The 18,397-nt window shown below is 46.4% G+C and overlaps 1 protein-coding gene across 1 annotated transcript in view; it reads right to left on the bottom strand.

Moving 5' to 3' along the window:
* Positions 1-18,110, bottom strand: part of LOC143997915 (fucolectin-like) — a 33,686-nt gene extending 15,576 nt beyond the window's left edge. The window contains exons 1-2 of the mRNA XM_077493737.1: positions 17,984-18,110; positions 15,098-15,380 (exon numbers count right to left, since the gene is read on the bottom strand). Coding sequence (XP_077349863.1) covers positions 15,098-15,380; positions 17,984-18,056 — 356 coding nt within the window. The 5' untranslated portion in view covers positions 18,057-18,110. The remainder of the gene's footprint in view (positions 1-15,097; positions 15,381-17,983) is intronic.
* Between the last annotated feature and the right edge of the window lie 287 nt (positions 18,111-18,397).

Here is an 18,397-nt window from a genome sequence, read left to right as displayed (position 1 = left end):
CTAGAAGAAGTGCTGAACGCTCCAATCCTTCCACTGACCATTTGGTGGAGGGCAACCCCAGCTCACTCTCTGGCACAGTTAGGCAGGCCACTCATGTCAGTGTGACCTGTGGGACAGGGAATCCCACCTCTGAGTTCTGGTGGAAATTCCCTGTACCAACATCATACCCAGCACTTTCAAAATTGGTACAGGATATGTGTTAAAAGTTTATCTTTGGGGACCAAAGAGTTTAAGTGGGGGGAGTGTGTAGCGGGGTCTCTTTAAGGACTATAAAACTACTGTTCCCAGAACCCCGCTGGTTCCCAGGATGTTTTGAGTTAAAAAAGAAGGAGAGGGAGAGAGGTGGGGGGGGGGGGAGGAAGTCAGGAAGGGGAAGGAAAAGAGGAGAAAGGAGGAAGGGAGAGGAGAAGGAAGGGGAAAGGAAATAGGAGGAGGGGGGAGGGGGAGAGAAACAAAGAGGAATGCCACATAGAGATTTACCCATCTTCCCCCCACCAGAGCAGAGGTGTACCCTATTCGGGAGCATGTCTTTCCATGCTAGCTGTCACTCAGTCCTTGGCACCACTCAATCCGGCCAAATCCAACTAGACCATAATATGTCTAGCCTGCACCCAGGGTGCCCACATTTTTTCACATTTTTGGGGGCAGTTCCGTCCCATATATGTGTAGCGGGGTCTCTTTAAGGACTATAAAACTACTGTTCCCAGAACCCCGCTGGTTCCCAGGATGTTTTGAGTTATGCCCCAGAGACTTATGGGGGAGGGCATATAAGGAGGGGGAGAGGCCTAGTTCACTCTCTTTGGACACCCCCCTCTCTCCTAGCAAGAGGAGGCCTGTGCTGAACTGCTGAAGGCACAAGGCCTAAAGCCTGGGCCTTGTGCTCTTAGTCTTTTCCAAAGAGCCCTCTGCCAGCTTAGCTGCACCTGAGAGACATTTTCTCATCTTTGCTGCAGTACACCAGAAGGATTGAAGACTCGGAGGTCGGTGGATTCCTGTTCCTAGACGAAAAGGCAGAGAAACCGGACTTGGACTTGTCCGGGTGGTGAGAGCTGTTTAAAGACAGATGCTTTATCTTTATTATTCGTTTGGATTACAAAGTTGTTCTTCAAGTGCACCACCGAAAGATTGCTAGCGAATATTGTTTCACTGGACTTCCATCTAGATCAGTCAGGCCTGACTGCATAGGTAGATAGTGTTGGGTGTTAGTTTACCCATGCAGGGAAGTAGCTGAAAAAGGGCAGCGTTAGAGTTGCATAGCAATACTTTATTATGCTGATTACTCTGTTTATCTTTATTACTGGTTACTGCAGGGACCTGATTATGTGTTGCAATCCAAATGTTTGATTCATGTTATTCCTTTTATAAAAACAATAAGTAAAGTCAGTTATATACTTTCAAGGATTGTCTATGAGCTTGAGTTATCCACCCACGCACACACACATATTTAGAGTATAAGCCATTTAATGTGTATTGCTAGATACTAACTGTGCCAAAGTGGGTAGTGCAGATTGCCGGGGGGTTGGCGGAGCTGTGTTTAGGACCCAAACCAAACTTGCGGCCCTCTTAAGTGAGGGTATCGCTATATATGTAAGTCTGCATAAGGGCAGAACCGAATTTATAAGTGCTCTCCATGCCGAGAGTTGAGGGGGCTCTGGGAGCTTCCATTTGGAAAGTATAGTTTTTCTAGCATACTAGGCCGCATAAAAAACAAATAGTCCAGTATGTTTGGTAGTATTCAAAGTGACAGTAATGCCCAATAAAAATATCAAAGGATCATTGTCTAACGACAGACTAGCAACCCTATTCATGTCAGCAATCACTGACTGCCAGAATGCTTGAATGAGAGGACATTCCCACACGATGTGGATAAAGGTGCCCACCAGCTGCCTGCATTTGGGGCAAATATCCGCCACCCCTGGGTAGATTCTGGATAGTTTGGAGGGAGTGTAGTACACTCTGTGTAGAAATTTGAGCTGGACAAAGTGGTCCCTGGCCGATATCATAAGTGGAATGCATTGCCGTAAGCCCTCAGTCCAGTCAAAACAGGAATATCCTTTTGCCATAGTTCAAACAGCTTAACTGTACCGGAGAGAACCCTGCAAGTGAGTCTCAAGTATATGGAGTATAATGTAAGGCCAATCTCAGCTTCTATTAGGAGGGACTCGACCGAGTGCACAGCAAGATCAACCCCATCCAGAAACTGCGCCCTTATAGCATGCCTAAGTTGCATGTACCTGAAGTACATCCACGGTGGCAAATGAAATTGCCGCCTCAGCTCTGCCAGGGAGAGGATTCGTCCTCCGAGCATTATGTGGTTAAGTTTGGTGATCTGGAATCTAGCCCAGACTTGGGGGTCTGGTACAGATTTAAGATGCGGCAAAGAGGGGTTCCCCCAGAGCGGAGTGTGAGCAGAGATGGTACCCACCTAACTAAGACATTTAGTAACCTGCTTCAAGGTCAGCAATGTTGTCTTCTTGGGAGTAGTCACGTGAGGGCCATACTTAGGTCCTCGGTACACAAGATTGTTGAGCTCAGAGTAGGATCCCAAGTTTACTGCCGGATTTGAAGTAACTTGAGTAAGCCAGCATCTCACTGTAACCAGTTGCGCAGCCCAGTAATATTTCTTAAAATTTGGAAGAGACAACCCACCTTCAGTTAGGGACATTTGCAATTTTAATTTAGCAACTGACTGTTTAGCGAAGAAGGCCTGAGGTATAGGGGCCGGGGAGAAAAGTCATCTTAATAAGATTAACTCTTCCCACTGGAGTGAGCGGAAGGTTCTTCCATACCCCACATTTACGAGTAAACTGTTGAAAGACAGGATATAGATTAACGTCAAGGTACTTCCTTGGGTCCCTCTGGATGTAAATACCCAAATAGTTGAAGTGGGATACCTGTTGCAAGGGGGGTTGTGGGTCTATTAATTGAAAGCCGTTTGGAGAGAGTGGCTGTAAATATAGCAGCATGTAGTCTGCATACATTGATACTTTCTCAACCAGAGGGGGAAAAGAAATGCCCTGAACTTTTCCAGAAGTCCGCAAGAGCTCCGCTAGCAGCTCGATTGCCAACGCAAAAAGGGCTGGAGAAAGAGGACAGCCCTGCCTGGTTCCTCGGTGGAGTGGGAAGGAGGGTAAAAGTACACCATTTGTCCGAACCCTGGCTGAAGGGGCCGAATAGAGCATCTGCAGCCAGGAGATATAGTTGGGCCCAAAACCAAACTTTTGAAGGACAAGCCACAAGTATTCCTACTCCACCGAGTCAAAGGCCTTTTCCACATCCAGCGAAGCAACCGCCTCTGTACCCCCCCCCCCCCAGCCATGGTATCAGTACCTTTTCCTGGCATAAACCCAGTCTGATCTCTGTGGACCAAAGATAGAATAACCTTACACAAGGGATTAGCCAGTACCTTCGCAAGGATCTTTGCTTCCACATTGAGCAGTGAAATGGATCTATAGGTGGAGCATAATTCGGAGTCCTTACCATGTTTTTGTATTACCACTATTACAGCTGCTGAAATCGAGGGGGGAGAGAAGAAGTCTCAAAGGAGGCCGAGAGCACCTCCAGCAACCTACAAGCCAGTATTTCCACATGGGCTTTATAGAACTCCGCTGGGAGACCATCTTCTCCCAGTGATTTCCCTGCCTGCATAGAACCAATGGCCTGCTGCAACTCCTTGAGGGTGAATCCAGTCTCCGGCGGGTCTCTTCCATCAGAACCGGAAGTTGGACACCCTCCAAAAAAAAGCCTGGAGTTTCGCTGCGGAGTATCTAACCCTGGAGGAATAGAGGTCTCTATAGAAAGAGGCAAAACAAGCATTTATGCCTCCAGGGTCTGACACCAGCTGTCCATCTGAATTCTTGATGTTGGCCATTCCCGTTGGGCTGATTGCTCTCTGGACAGCCATGCCAAGAGATGGCCAGTCCACTCACCCTGTTCGAAGACCCTTTGTGACTGGTGGAGTAGCAGCTTTTTGGCTGACATGGTCCGCAGTAGTATTACCTCGCGCAGAGCACACTGCAGGTATCCACGTGTCACTTCATGTCTAGTATGCACATAGTTTTGTTCAAGTGTAGCAGCCCTCTGTTCTGCCATGTCTAAGTCTTGCCCTGTCCTATCTTCTGTTGGTTGTACCCTTGTACATGAACTTTGAATTCGTCCCAGCTAGAGGGTGGGTTGGTTGCAGGGGGATTATAATTCCAGTAACTAGTGATATCTGCCTCGGCCTCAGGGGCAACCCTTTCACCCGAGATCCAGAAGCGGAATAGACGCCACAGGCAGACGGTGGGATCCTGGCAAACATTCAAGTGTAGCGGGACAGATGTGTGGTCAGATATCCCCCTCGGTAGAATAGATATTTCCTGGACCTTTCCCTCTTGCATTTTTGCAAGGATGTGAAAATCATTGTTTTTCACTCTTGTAATGTTGGAAGTGGGGAGTGAAATTCGAATAGTTTTCACATCCTTGCGACAAGATAGTACATGGGGGGGGGGTCAGGTTTTTGGAGGGATCTAAATGTCCTACAGATACAACTATAATGATAATGATTATTTTACAAAGCTGCCCACCCTTTTAATATCTACTAAACCCCATTGACTGCATAGGTTATTTTCTAGAAAAAGTGAATTTTGCCTTTAAAAAGCACAAAATCATACAATAACTAGGCAATAGAGATGACCAGAGTGATTTCTGGGGGACTGACTTAGTCTCACCAATTAAACCAAATCTATTTACCCACTTGATTTCCCTGGACATTTTTTCCCTAAATCCCCTTGCGTCCCAGAGTGTTTCCTCTGTTGATGTCTTGGTTCTGTATGGTATAGCTTGTTGGATTTAAAGTCTATTTCAGGGGTCTCCAAACTTTCTAAGCAATGGGCCTGTTTGCTGTCCTTCAGGCTTTAGGAGGGCTGGACTGTGGCCATTGGAAGTAGAAAATGCCCTGGTATCAGTGCCCCATCATTGGTTTTATTGGGAGGAATAGTGCCCCATTAATCATATCAGTGAAATGAATAGTGCCCCATTGATGGTGTCAATAGGGGAAAGGTGTCCCTTGGTGTGGAAATTTTATGAAGATGTATTTAATATGCATTGTCATAGTGTCTCCCAGTGTTAGTTCTCCAGCAACCCGCTCTAAAGAGCTGACTGGGGCAGACTGGCGCTGGTTGAGATCCGTTAGGTAGTGGAAAACTTCCTGAGGTTGGAGAGAGGTGTTTGCAGAGTGAGGATATGTCTGCCGGTGAAAGGGCCCCTGTGCGATGCACAGAACGATCATCTGGGGGAATGTGTTCAATCTGCAAAGACATTATCGGTTTAGCGGATATGCACTCGTGTCACCCCTGTATTCCTGATCAACATATTTTGGGTGCCATGACGTACACCTGCAGATAAGCTCCCATCAGCAAGAATGGTAGTCATTGGTTGTTGTATAAACTCATATCCTGTGTTGTCATATCCTGTCTTGTCATTTCCCATGGAGGAAGCGTTTGGCTGTTGGAGCCAGGGCTTCCCGTTTGTGATTTCTTTTGCTGTCTTTGAATAAAAGAGCCAGTGCACTGCTCGGCAGGGGGTCATGCTGAGATGAGGACGTAAGCATGGTCATGTCTGTTTACTGGGGAAATGCGGGAGACATGAGTTAAGTAACATGCATTATACCATTAGACTGATAGGGTGTGTGTTAGCGCAGGTGAGATTATGTACAGCGTATAGCCAGGACCTTATGGAGCAAACAGAACCTTCTTCACACCGGCAAGAAAGGGGGAGAACGGATCCCAGTCCAGGACATCAAACTTTGTTGTCCTGAGACATAGGGGTATGTTTTCTCTGTCCGATGCTTTAGGTAGGTTCTGCTTTGCAAAAGAACACATTTTTCATCTTTTGGTATAATGCTGGGATTTTTATTGTATGTTTGCTATGTGTAAGTAACCGTAAGTTGTGTATGATTTGTCAGTATTGATTGGGATTATTTGCCTCTGCTATGGGACCCATTTAATGAAACCTGGAATGTGTGTGTGACTGAGCAGTTTGATTTGGTTTAACGGGGGAGGGGCAGCCAGGCATGGCTTTCCCATCACTAACAATGGGGAAAGTTGGCTACTTTCTGTAGAGAATAACATGGGGGGAGCTCTTTTTGAGATGAAAACATCATGCATGCAAGTATGCATTTATTTGGGAACAAGAGTGTATGTTTGAGCCGTGTTATGGGGCGTTGTTGTTTGATTGGAGAGCCTGTGTTGTTTGGCTAACCAAGGTCCCTAGTAGTATATAGCCTAAAATGTTTGTAAGTGTTCATGTGGTGTCTCAAGTGTGTAATTTTGTGGAGAGAAGATTATGTTTCTAGTGAAGAAATCTTGGTTTGTGCTTGGTTTTGGCGGGATCAGCAACTGCATTTCATGTGTTGGTGTTTTAGTGTGGCCCTTTTGTTAGAAAAAAAGAAAAACAAAAATGTAGCGCTGAAAAGAGAGTATTGATAATGACAATGAAAAAAATATATAGTGAAGTGACTGGCACCAACCCAAATGGTACGATCCTAATACACAAAAAATGCAAAGGCTAATAGTCCACAGAGTCCATATATATGTCATCACAAAGAATACAAAGACTAATAAAAACAGTCCCCAGAGTCCATATATATGTCACCAATATGATGGCTCATAAGTTGCATAAGCAAAAAAAGGTGATCCCAAGGGCATCTGGGGAGATGACATCAAACAAAGCGTGAATAAAATGGGTACTCTTACCAGAGACAGAGGACCTATATGTGGGTAACACCAGGTCAAACGAGCTTGGACAAATGAATCCTCGACTCCACAGGAACCGTGCGACAGATCACCGATGGTCCACCAGTCAATGGAGGGGCTGTAGGTCCCTTCTTCAATGGAGGAGGGGTCAGCACTGTCTCGAAGGTTCAAAATTTTCTTCCAAAGGTCCCAATGGAAAAAAGATGATCTCCAACCAATATTCAATAATGGCGAGAAAACTCTCGGATGGAATCATATGTAAAACAAAAAGAACAACGGCTTCCCATCCTGTAGGTTAAAAACAGGATTTGCTGTTTATTGGCATAAAACCAGCATAAAACGCATAGGGAGAGGTTTCTATGTTCACTGTATTACTTTTATATCTGTGATCATGTTTTTTTAATTTTTTTTTGCACATGCTGGTTTTATGCCAAGAAACAGCAAATCCTGTGTTTGACCTACACAATGGGAAGCCATTTTGTTTTACATATGATTCTCTCCGACAGTTTTCTCGTCATTATTGAATATTGGTTGGAGATCATCTCTTTTCCATTGGGACCTTTGGAAGAAAATTTGGAACCTTCGAGACGGCGTTGACCCCTCCTCCATTGATGAAGGGACCTACAGCCCCTCCATTGGCTGGTGGACCATCGATCCACACACGGACACACGGAAAGTCCGGCGATTGCTAGCGTGATGACGTACAGCACGTACGACGGGACTAGAAAAAGGAAGTTTAATAGCCAGTAGCCAATAGCTTCCTTCTCGTACTTGCTTCTGAGCGTGCGTCATTCTTAGTCCGCCGGCCTAGCATACTCACAAACGTATTGTCCGCTGAAACCCAAGTTTACGGTGAAAAAGTCCGCTGAAGCCCACACACGATTGGATTGTCCGGTGAAATGCGATCCAGCGGACTAAGTACGCCGGACAATTCGATCGTGTGTACGCGGCATTAGAAGAAGTAAATGGCACACAGGGTTTTCCTTTGATGCAAATTGTGGGGGCTCCGGAATATCTGTTCTGAGCAGAGAAAATTGTGTTTGCAGTCTTTTTCGGGTTTTAGAATTCTTAGATTGGGTTCTGGAGTCCAGAGGCTTCAAAGAGTTGAGGAAAGGAAAAAGCCTCTAAGCCTGGGTTGAGGTATTACTGAAGGCCAGCAGGCTGTTTGGGGGGGTATGACCAACCTGCATAATCATGGGCCTGACATTGATTTAGGGGTCTACCCGGGAGACAATATGTCCCTGTCCAGCCTCAAGGGAGTGGGATAGAGAAGCAGGGAGCTACAAGAGAAAGAGCCGAGAGTAGCAGGGCTGCACATAACACAGCGGTGCTGAGAGATGATGCGAGGGACCAGACTAAAAACTAGAGTTGCCACCTCATCCCTTTAAACCCGAACACAAATTAATTACACAGGTTCTGAGGCTAATTTAAAGCAGATAAGGCTAAAAGTGAGTTTAATTACCACCTTAGAGTGGAAGTAAACCCTCCTATTGTTTTCAGCCAAGGAAGCTGCCATCTTGGCCTCCCTTTAATCTTTTTTTTACATTTGAAAGTTTATTGAAGAAATTAAGACATAAAACAAATGAAGCAAAACAACAATGTGTAAATCACATATGGTACAGAATTTGTCATTGAAGCACTGAATCAAAAAAAGGCAGGGATATACCAAGTTCTCCCATGGGCTGGGATCCTTAGTGCTACAGTGTATGCAGAAAACAAAAATCAGGCCGAGTTTGTTACCCAACCCGGCCCTATCCCACAGCCCAGCTCTTAAAATTCACTATTTACACATTCAGGTTAGGAAAGAAATGAAAGAGAAACGTGAGGGGGGGAAGAGAGAGAAAGAGATAAGGGAAGGCGGGGGAGGGAGTTATGTAAGGGCGGGTGAAAAGGACGTCTCAGAACAGGGAACCACCCGCATCCCCACGGTGAATGTTTAGTTCCCATTGGTATCAGCAGGTCCAGTAGGAAAGTGAATAATTAGTGCATCAGATCTAGGTAATCTCGAGAGTATCTAAAGGCAAACCATGGAGACCAAGTTGCATGGAAACGGTCCACTTCCTCCTCAGCCTGAGCCCTAGTATCCTCCATCTCGCAGATGTACGCTACTTTTAGTAGCCAGTCTTTCGCGGTGGGGACTTGGGGTGACTTCCATAATATTGGTATTAGAGATTTGGCTGCATTCAAAAGGTGTCTGGTGAGCGAATTTTTATATTTCCTGAACGAGAAGTTTGAAATGTGCAGTAGGCAGCAAGCTGCATCAAGTGTAAGTTTGGTCTCCGTAATTTTGCGTATCAGCCTTATCACTCTGTCCCAGAACACGCTAATGCGGTCGCATTGCCACCAGATGTGAATTAAAGTTCCCCTATCCCCACCACAACGCCAGCACGCCTCTGAGGTCTGTGGGTACCATGTATGCAGTTTCGCCGGTGTTGCATACCAGTGCGTTAAAATTTTATATGCTGTTTCCTGCATCCTGGTACTCAAAGAACATTTATGGGCTAAGGTACAAGCTCGGCTCCATTGAGCATCTGTGATTGTCACTCCCAGGTCGTCCGACCACTTCTGTCTCAAACTGCCTGTGTCTGGAACCTTCCTGTTGGTCAACCATTTGTAGGCTACCGAGGTCGTCCGCGGCACTCGTTCTCCTTTCAAACACAATGCTTCTATCTCTGTGTGTTCCCTGGAAAAGTCTCTACTACGGGTGCCCGTGGATACATAGTCCCTGACCTGGAAATATGTCCACCAGGACAGGGTGGGGATTTTGCTCTCCTCCTTCAAGTTGGTCAAGACCCTTATTTGTCGGTTAAGGAAACAGTGACCCGCCAAGAGCGGCTGTCCCCTCTCCCCAGAAAACAGGGAATGGTTACCCATACCCGGAGGGAAATCAGGATTCCCCCATAAAGGTGTCAAGGGGCTCAAAGGGGATGTGAACATGTTGTTCGACTTCTGTTTCGTGAGTTGGTGTAGTATGCGCAGCGTGGTGCCCACTGTCGGGTGGTCCTTTGTTTTATTTGGTAGCCTAGCGAAGGGAATCCAGGGGGAGAATCGCAGGGGAGTCGGGCTAAGCGCTTATTCGATTAATATCCAGTCCTTGACCCCTGCATGGCAGTGCCAATCAACCACTTGTGCCACGTGGGAGGCTTGGTAGTACCTACCGTAGTCTGGGATGCCCATCCCCCCTTTCCGACTTGCCCCTTGTTAAAAGTGAGAATCTAACGCGGGGAGGTTTATGCGCCCAAATGAGGCGCATTTGGATAGTCTGAAGGGATTTAAAAAAACTTTGCGGTATCTTTATGGGCAAGGTGCGTAGTAAATATAGGATTTTTGGCAGGACGGTCATTTTGCATATGGCCGCCCTGCCAAACCAGGAGAAATACCCAGAGTGCCATTTAGTAAGGTCTTGTTCAATCAATTTAAGAAGCGGGGGGAAATTTTTGGCAAAAAGCGAGGACAAGCTAGGTGTTAACATCACTCCCAGGTACTTGATGGCGTGGGTCTCCCACTTAAAAGGGCTGTTAGCTCGTGCAGACTGCAGGACGGACTCAGGAAGAGAAATATTCATCGCTTCCGATTTGGTATAATTAATTTTCATATTCGACAAAAACCCATAGGTGTTGAATTCTTTCATGAGAGCCGGAATGGAAATGTGCGGCCTGGTTATAAAAAACATGAGGTCGTCTGCAAAAGCAGCGACCTTGTATTCTTTCCCACACACCTGGTAGCCACCAATATTCTCGTTGGCTATCACGCAACGGATGAAGGGCTCCAGAGTGAGAATAAACAATAGGGGTGAGAGGGGGCAGCCCTGTCTAGTGCCGTTGCGGATGTCTATTGCGTTCGAGAGAGTACCGTTGATTTTCAACCGTGCCGACGGGTTTTGGTAAAGAGACGTTATCCAAGACATCATCTCGGAGCCCAGTCCCACCTGCCTGCACGTCTCGAACATGAAGTCCCACGCCACCCAATCGAAGGCCTTCTCCGCGTCTGTGGACAGGAGAAGGCCCTCGATCCTGAGCTCCCCGGAGGCGTGGACCAAATTCAATACTTTCGTGACATTGTCTCTCGCCTCCCTCCCCGGCATGAAGCCCGCCTGGTCCGGGCCTATCAAGTCATGCAATAGGGGCTTTAACCTGTTAGAGATGATTTTAGCAAGTATTTTAGCGTCAATGTTCAGGAGGGAAATCGGTCTGTAGCTGGCGCAATGTAGGGGGTCCTTCCCCGGTTTGGGCAAGACAGTGATGTGGGCTGACAAAAATTCTGAGGGGACCTGGCGCGGCTTCGAAAGGGAATTCAAGGCTGTCCTAAGGTGTGTCCCTAGTTTGTCTAGAAAGGTCTTATAATATATGGCCGTAAGCCCGTCGGGGCCTGGGCTCTTGCCCGGTTTAAGGTCCTTGACTGCAAGCTGAAGTTCTAGGGAGGTGATGGGAAGGTTTAAGGATTCGCTAACTTTCGCTTGAAGCGACGGGATTCCCGAGCGCCTAATATAGTCCCTAATTGCTTGTATTCTGTCTCCCTGCACATCATGAGGCCTATGTTGGGATGGGAGGTTGTAGAGGCTGGAGTAATACTTCTGGAAGTGACGTGCTATGTCCTCACTGGTCCTATCTATAAGACCCCCAGCACTGCGAATGCCCGCTACGGTAGTGCCCAGCCGTGGCCCCCTCAGTGCTCTAGCGAGGAAACGCCCCGTTTTGTCCCCTTGCTCGTAATACAGTTTGCGTCTGAAGTAGAGAATACGTCTAGTCTGGGAGTCTAAGATCAGTTTAAGAGCTTTTCTTGCGTCTAAAAGGGCAGTTGCCGACTGCATAGACAGGGACTGTTTGTGTAAAGTTTCTAAACGTTTGATTGTCTGTGTTAAATTCAGTACTTCCTTATCCCGTTCCCTCTTCCGTCGGGCACCCAGCTTGATGAACTCCCCCCTCATATAGCACTTGTGGGCCTCCCAGATCATCAAGGGCTCCATCCCCGGCGTCACATTATGACTAAAGAACTCAGTCAATTTATCATGAAGCCCAGGCAGCAACGCCGGGTCCGATATGAGGGAGGAGTTCAGTCGCCACGCGCCTCTGCCTCTAGTTGTGTCCGTCCAGTCTAGGCATGAGGAAATGGGGACATGGTCTGAAATGGTCTGGATGCCTATACAAGCCTCCTTGACAAGGTGGAGGTCTCTCCTGGACACAAACAAGTAGTCAATTCTGGAATGTCGGTTGTGGGGAATGGAATAAAATGAGTAATCTCTGTCGTCTGGGTGAAGAAAGCGCCATGTATCCACCAGGTCCAGGGAGTACAAAAGTGTTTTAATTTTTTTGAGTATTTTAAAGGTTATATAGGTTTTCCCAGTGGAAGTATCAACTAGGGGGTTGAGAGGGATGTTAAAATCGTCGCTGAGAATGAGTCGGCCGACCCCAAATCCCTCCAACTCCCTCACCACTTTTTGACAAAAAGTCAGATGGCCTGAGTTAGGGAAATAGACATTAGCCAGTGTGGTAGGCACTCCCATACAGTCGCCCTTTATAAAAATAAACCTGCCCCCGGGATCCACCAGTTTGCCTGTGACTTCGAAAGAGGCTTCTCTACTAAGAAGGATGGACACTCCCTTGGACTTGGAGGCGTCGTTTGTGGCATGGTGGGCTTCCGTAAAGAGGGAGTCTGTCAATTTGGGGACCTGGTTGGTCTTAAAGTGGGTTTCCTGTAAGAAAACTATCTTGGGCTTACCTTTTCTCAGTTCCCTCAGGAGGGCAGAGCGCTTCTCAGGAATGTTCAGTCCCTTGACATTGTGAGACACCACTGTGGGTGATCTTCCAAGCCCCGAATAGGCCATTGCTTGTACTTAGGAGTATGCGTGAGAGTGACAATCACCGGAGCTGTTGAGAGGAAGGGACAATTTAGGTACAAAAGTGGACCCCAGATGGCTACCCCGCCCGAGACGTCAGCAGGTAGCAAGAGTGGGGGAAATGGAAGGGGGGGGGGGAGGGGAGAGGGGACAAAAAGGTAGGATGCAGAAAAGGTGTGAAAAGAGAAGCAGACAGACAGGGTAGATATAGCAGGAGTGGAAAATCTCACTTATCCGGGCAATCACTGTCCAGATAAAACTAAGTAGTGTGCCGACGCCGGTTAGGACGTTCAGCCCACTTCAGGGGAACGTGGGAGGTCTGCGGGCAGAGATCGGGTCTGCAGCCCAGTCCTCTTCAATCTGGGAGGGTAGAGGCAAACAATCCAACAAGAAAGAAAAAAAAGGAAAAAATGAACTATCTGGGTAATGGGTCAGCCTCAACCCTGCCTATTTGAGTAGCAAATAAGATCTAAATGTGAGTCATACATCGCCAAACGGAATCTGTGGCAAGAAGCCTTCAAAACTAGATGAGCAAGCAACATAGCAAACAGAAAATTCCTCCCGCCTCCATCATTCAACATTTAACAGAAGATAGCCAACAAGGACGCTCAAGCCAGGGGCAGCAAACTTGCCCCCGACTCGAGCGTCCCCCCCCCCTCCACACACCCATATGAACACAAAAATTATCCCAAGCAGTATGCTAATCAAGGTCCATCATGTACCCTCCCAATCAACTTTTGAGTGCTTATCCGGCGTGATTGGGGGGGAGTGCAGCGGGCTCCTGTCTCCCCGTGCGGGGATAAATTCCTGGTACCACTCGGGGAGAGCAATGCGGTCAAGCTGTAGCGAATCGCAGAAATCTGGGAGATCCTCAGGGGTGCGGAGCACATGTTGTTTTCCATTGTGAGTCACTAGGAGTGCAAAGGGGAAGCGCCAGGTGTAACGAATGTCCTTAGCCCTCAGTGCTTCCAGGAGAGGTCGCAGGGCCCTACGATTCCGCAATGTAATTTGGGACAAGTCCTGAAACAATTTAATGTGTTCCCCATTAAAAACTATGTGATCGTTTCTGCGTGCTTTGGCCATGATCTCTTCTTTAAGAGCAAAATTGTGCAGACAGCAGATAATGTCCCGTGGGGGGAGGGTGTCCGGGCCTCTGGCTCTCCGGGCCCTGTGTGCCCTGACGAAATCTATGGCGGAGTCTTCTGGTCTCCCTAAGAGGCTGTTAAAAACCCGCTGGAGTGCAGGGACTATCTGGTCCGCACCCACCGATTCGGGGACCCCCCGGACCCTAATATTATTCCTCCTTCCCCTGTTGTCAAGGTCCTCCAAATGTCTGTTAACTTCTATGAAGTGCATTGCATGGGTGGATGCCACGCCGTCTAATCTCTGAATGGCATGGTCCCTGCGTCTGCCCGCTGTCTCTGCTGTGGCCATCTTCTCTGTGAGAACTAACAAGTTTGTTTTCAGGTCGGTTATAGCAGCAGAGAAGGAAGCCTTGATGTCCGCTGCAAAGCCGGACATATCTGCGTAGGTGAGGGGATGGTCAGGTCCGGTGTGTCTCCTACCTCCTTCCTCCGATGCAGACTGTGAGTCTTCACTGAACTCTTCGTCCCGCTGGGTCGGCGCCATCTTGGCTCCCGCCTGGCTTCTCCGCGTCTCGGCCTGGGACTTAAAGATTTCCGAAATATTCCTCTCCCTGGAGGTGGCTGCGTGTCGGCGGGGTCTGCTGTGCTGTGCTGAGTGGTTCTGCTTGCTCATCGTCAGGCGGTTAGCGGCGATGTAGCTCGCTGAGGCAGGGTGTCTGGCGGAGCTCCTTCACTATGCTGCCATCTCTCCCGTGCGCCAAGCCACGCCCCCCCTCCCTTTAATCTTTAACTGCTATGAAGCTGCACATGTGATCAGTTACGACACCAGCCATTGGATGGTTTGACAGTTTGGTTGAGAGCACCAATGTGACAGTTAACATTTCCGGCATGCCATGTTTTTTCAAACTGTTAGATCGATGGGTTTACTTCCGCTTTAATCAGCCACAGAACCTGTGTAATCAATATGTGTTCGGATGTAAAGAGATGAGGTGGCAACCCTACTAAAAACCTATGCTTGAGGCCTGAGAAGTAGTTCTGCAAGAGGAAGCCAGGAGGCTTAATATAAATTGTATTTGTGTTTAATATGATGGTGGGACCCCCTGTGAGGTCAACCCTTTTCTTAGAATGTTTACTTTCTCTTTAAATATATTCATAAGTAAAATCCAGTCATGTAGTAATGTCTCTTATTTTGGGTTCAGGGTGGTGCATAGGACCTTTGTCATTGAGCTTTTGTTTGCATCAGATGTGTTTTGTATTATCATACAAGTCTATGAGAAGGCAAAACTCTCTTGGAGTAGGTCAATGCAGATCAGAAAAGGTCACATGCACCTGTCAATGAATTCTGCATGATCTCTGAAGCCTCTCAAACTGATGCCATCGACACAAGCCCAAATCCCATTGACACAGGTAACCGTACAGTGTCCTGTTCCTGTGGTACTTACACCGGGTTGTTATTGTCTGGAGAATTTCCAATTCGGACCTCAGCGCCCATCATCCGGTACATTGAGCCGTCTGTTCGTCCAGTGACTACAACAACATTCACTTTGTATTTCTGTTTCAGGTCTACCTTCCACCAGGGTGATGGGTCCGCATTTGTGTGGGTACAGAAGCCATTATACCAGTTGGTATCTATCACACCATCAATGGCCTTTTTAGCGTAACCAATTGGATCGAGTGGATAATCAGAACTCTGTGAGGCTTCCCCGCTTCTGGCGATATTTGTGGCTGAAGAAAGAAAAACAAAACACACTCAATAATTATACATCGTGTACAAAGACAGCATGGATTCATGAAAGACAGAAGTCGTCAGACAAACCTGATTTCTTTTTATGAGGTGGTAAGTAAAACCTTGGACAGAGGGGTGGCAGTGGACGTGGTATACTTGGACAGAGGGGTGGCGGTGGACGTGGTATACTTGGACAGAGGAGTGGCGGTGGATGTGGTATACTTGGACAGAGGGGTGGCGGTGGACGTGGTATACTTGGACAGAGGGGTGCCGGTGGACGTGGTATACTTGGACAGAGGGGTGGCGGTGGATTTGGTATACTTGGATTTTGCGAAAGCGTTCGATAGAGTAGTGGTTAATGATTCTTACTCTGAATGGTCTAAGATTATCAGTGGTGTACCCCAAGGTTCAGTGCTGGGACCTTTATTTTTAATATCTTTATAAATGATATTGGGTCTGGGATCAAAAGTAACATTTCCGTCTTTGCAGATGACACCAAGCTATGCAGTGGAATATCGTCCTTACAGGATGTCTCCAATTTACAAGCCGACCTCAATGCTCTGTCTAATTGGGCGACTATGTGGCAGATGAGGTTTAATGTTGAGAAATGTAAAGTTCTGCACTTGGGGGCTAAGAATATGCATGCATCATACATACTAGGGCGAGTACAACTGGGAGAATCCATAGTGTTGAAGGATCTGGGGGTTTTGGTAGATCATAATCTCAATAATAGCATGCAATGCCAAGCTGCGGTTTCCAAAGTGAGCAAAGTCCTTTCTTATATTAAGAGAGGTATGGACTCCAGAGAGAAAGATATAATTTTGCCCCTGTACAGATCATTATTAAGACCTCATCTGGAATATGCAGTTCAGTTTTGGGCACCAGTTCAAAAAAAGGATATCTGGGAACTGGAGAAAGTGCAGAGAAGGGCAACCAAACTGATAAGAGGCATGGAGGAGCTCAGCTATGAGGAAAGTTTAGAGGAACTGAATTTATTCACTCTTGAGAAGAGGAGATTAAGGGGGGATATGATCAACATGTACAAATATATAAGGGGTCCATATAGTGAACTTGGTGTTGAGTTATTCACTTTACAGTCAACACCAAGGACAAGGGGGCACTCTTTACGTCTAGAGGAAAAGAGATTTCATCTCCAAATACGGAAAGGTTTCTTCACAGGAAGAGCTGTGAAAATGTGGCATAGACTCCCTGCAGAGGTGGTTCTGGCCAGCTCAGTAGATTGCTTTAAGAAAGGCCTGGATTATTTACTAAATGTACGTAATATAACTGGGTACTAACATTTATAGGTAAAGTTGAAAATCCGATGGCCTCTCGGGGGGAATCAGGAAGGAATTTTTTCCCCTGCTGTAGCAAATTGGATCATGCTCTGCTGGGGTTTTTTGCCTTCCTCTGGATCAACTGTGGGTATAGAATTGGGTATATGGGATTGTATGATATTATTATTTTTAATTTTTTTGGTTGAACTGGATGGACTTCTGTCTTTTTTTCAACCTGATTAACTATGTAACAAAGTAGTTCCATTGTTCTAAAGGGGCCTTCACCAAAAAAAAAACTGTAAACTGCAATGTTGTCAATAATTTCACTGAAACCGTTGGATTGATTTACTGGAGAGTGCAAAATCAGCATCCAGGTACATTTAGGGGTATACTTATTTTAACCAAATGAAAAATATGGATCATGAAAATTAATTTTTATGTTGGTTTTTCCAGCATATCACCTTTTTCGGTAGGCACTTGTAGTCATCCACAGTGGCAATACAAGTGGAGGAGAAAGTCGAAAGGAAACTAGTTCCCCTATATTCTTCTTAGTCACAAAGAGGTGGCATCTGATTGGATGCTGGCATCCCATATGGCATTGGTGGACATCTTGAGTCAGTAAGAATCTATTCAAGACCCTGGTTCCCGGGTTTGGTGTGCATTTCATGTGTGAATAGAGTAGGGACAGGTCACCCATCTGTCAGGGACAGTGATTAGCATCAGGGAGAGGTTCCAGATGAGTAGGGGGAAGTGCAGAGACATGCCATCCTTCCTGGAATCCTCCCCACTTTGATATGGACCGGCCAGGCCACATTCCACCCCTCAAAACAGGCACCGTCAGCACACCAGAGACCTTCCGCTATTACTCTTCGCTGTTTCATTCTGTGAGCGCTCCCAGTTGGGTTGCCTTCTTGCTGGGCATGTTGGGTATTCCTGAACTTCAATTTCAATACAATTCTGTTTTCTGCCACTGAACTCTGAGTGTTTACCACCCTGCACCTCCCCACACACTATTTCAATCAAGATCCAATGATGGCCTGTTCAAATGTTTAAAAAGTCAGCCACTTCTATAGATTGTTTTTACATTTTTATATGGCTATATTTTACTAAGAATAAGAGACAGGAATAGGCTGTATAAAAACTTTGGAATTGGTCTAGTTTCTAGGTGAGTGTTGTTGATACCTTTAGTGCATATCTCTTTAAAATACCTGAAGGAGTTCTTTTGATGACCTACCTGCTGCCATAAGAGTGTATTCAGACCCTCCTCCTCATCTAGTGCACCAAAGTAATTTTTATGTACTTTTTTACCTTTATATTATTCTTACCTCCAGGTGGAGGGCTGCAGCACCAAGCCAGACCCAACGACCCCAGGAAAAGCAAAGCCACCAAAGTCTTCATTCTGAAGGGGAAACCAAGACACAAAGAGTCTGTTACTATAGTATGTTACACGAAAAGGTGATTCTGCATCTCTTCCTCAGTATCATCTCTTCTTTCTCTGGTACTTAGAAATAGCTTTTCTTAGTATTAAAATAAATTCTCTTTCGATCAGATCTGTAATTTCATTAACAGTGTCTTGAGAAAGTATTCACATCCCTTGAAATTTTCCACATTTTGTCATGTTACAACCCAAAAACTTAAATGTATTTTACGGGGATTTTATGTGATAGACCAACACAAAGTGGCACATAATTGTGAAGTGGAAGGAAAACGATAAATGGATTTCTACATTTTTTCTAAAT

This window comes from Lithobates pipiens, unplaced genomic scaffold (genome assembly GCF_037356315.1).
Source record: "Lithobates pipiens isolate NorthernLeopardFrog02 unplaced genomic scaffold, aLitPip1_a1.2 Scaffold_19, whole genome shotgun sequence".
In the NCBI taxonomy this organism is placed as follows: domain Eukaryota; kingdom Metazoa; phylum Chordata; class Amphibia; order Anura; family Ranidae; genus Lithobates; species Lithobates pipiens.
This window is presented reverse-complemented; position numbering and strand designations above follow the sequence as displayed.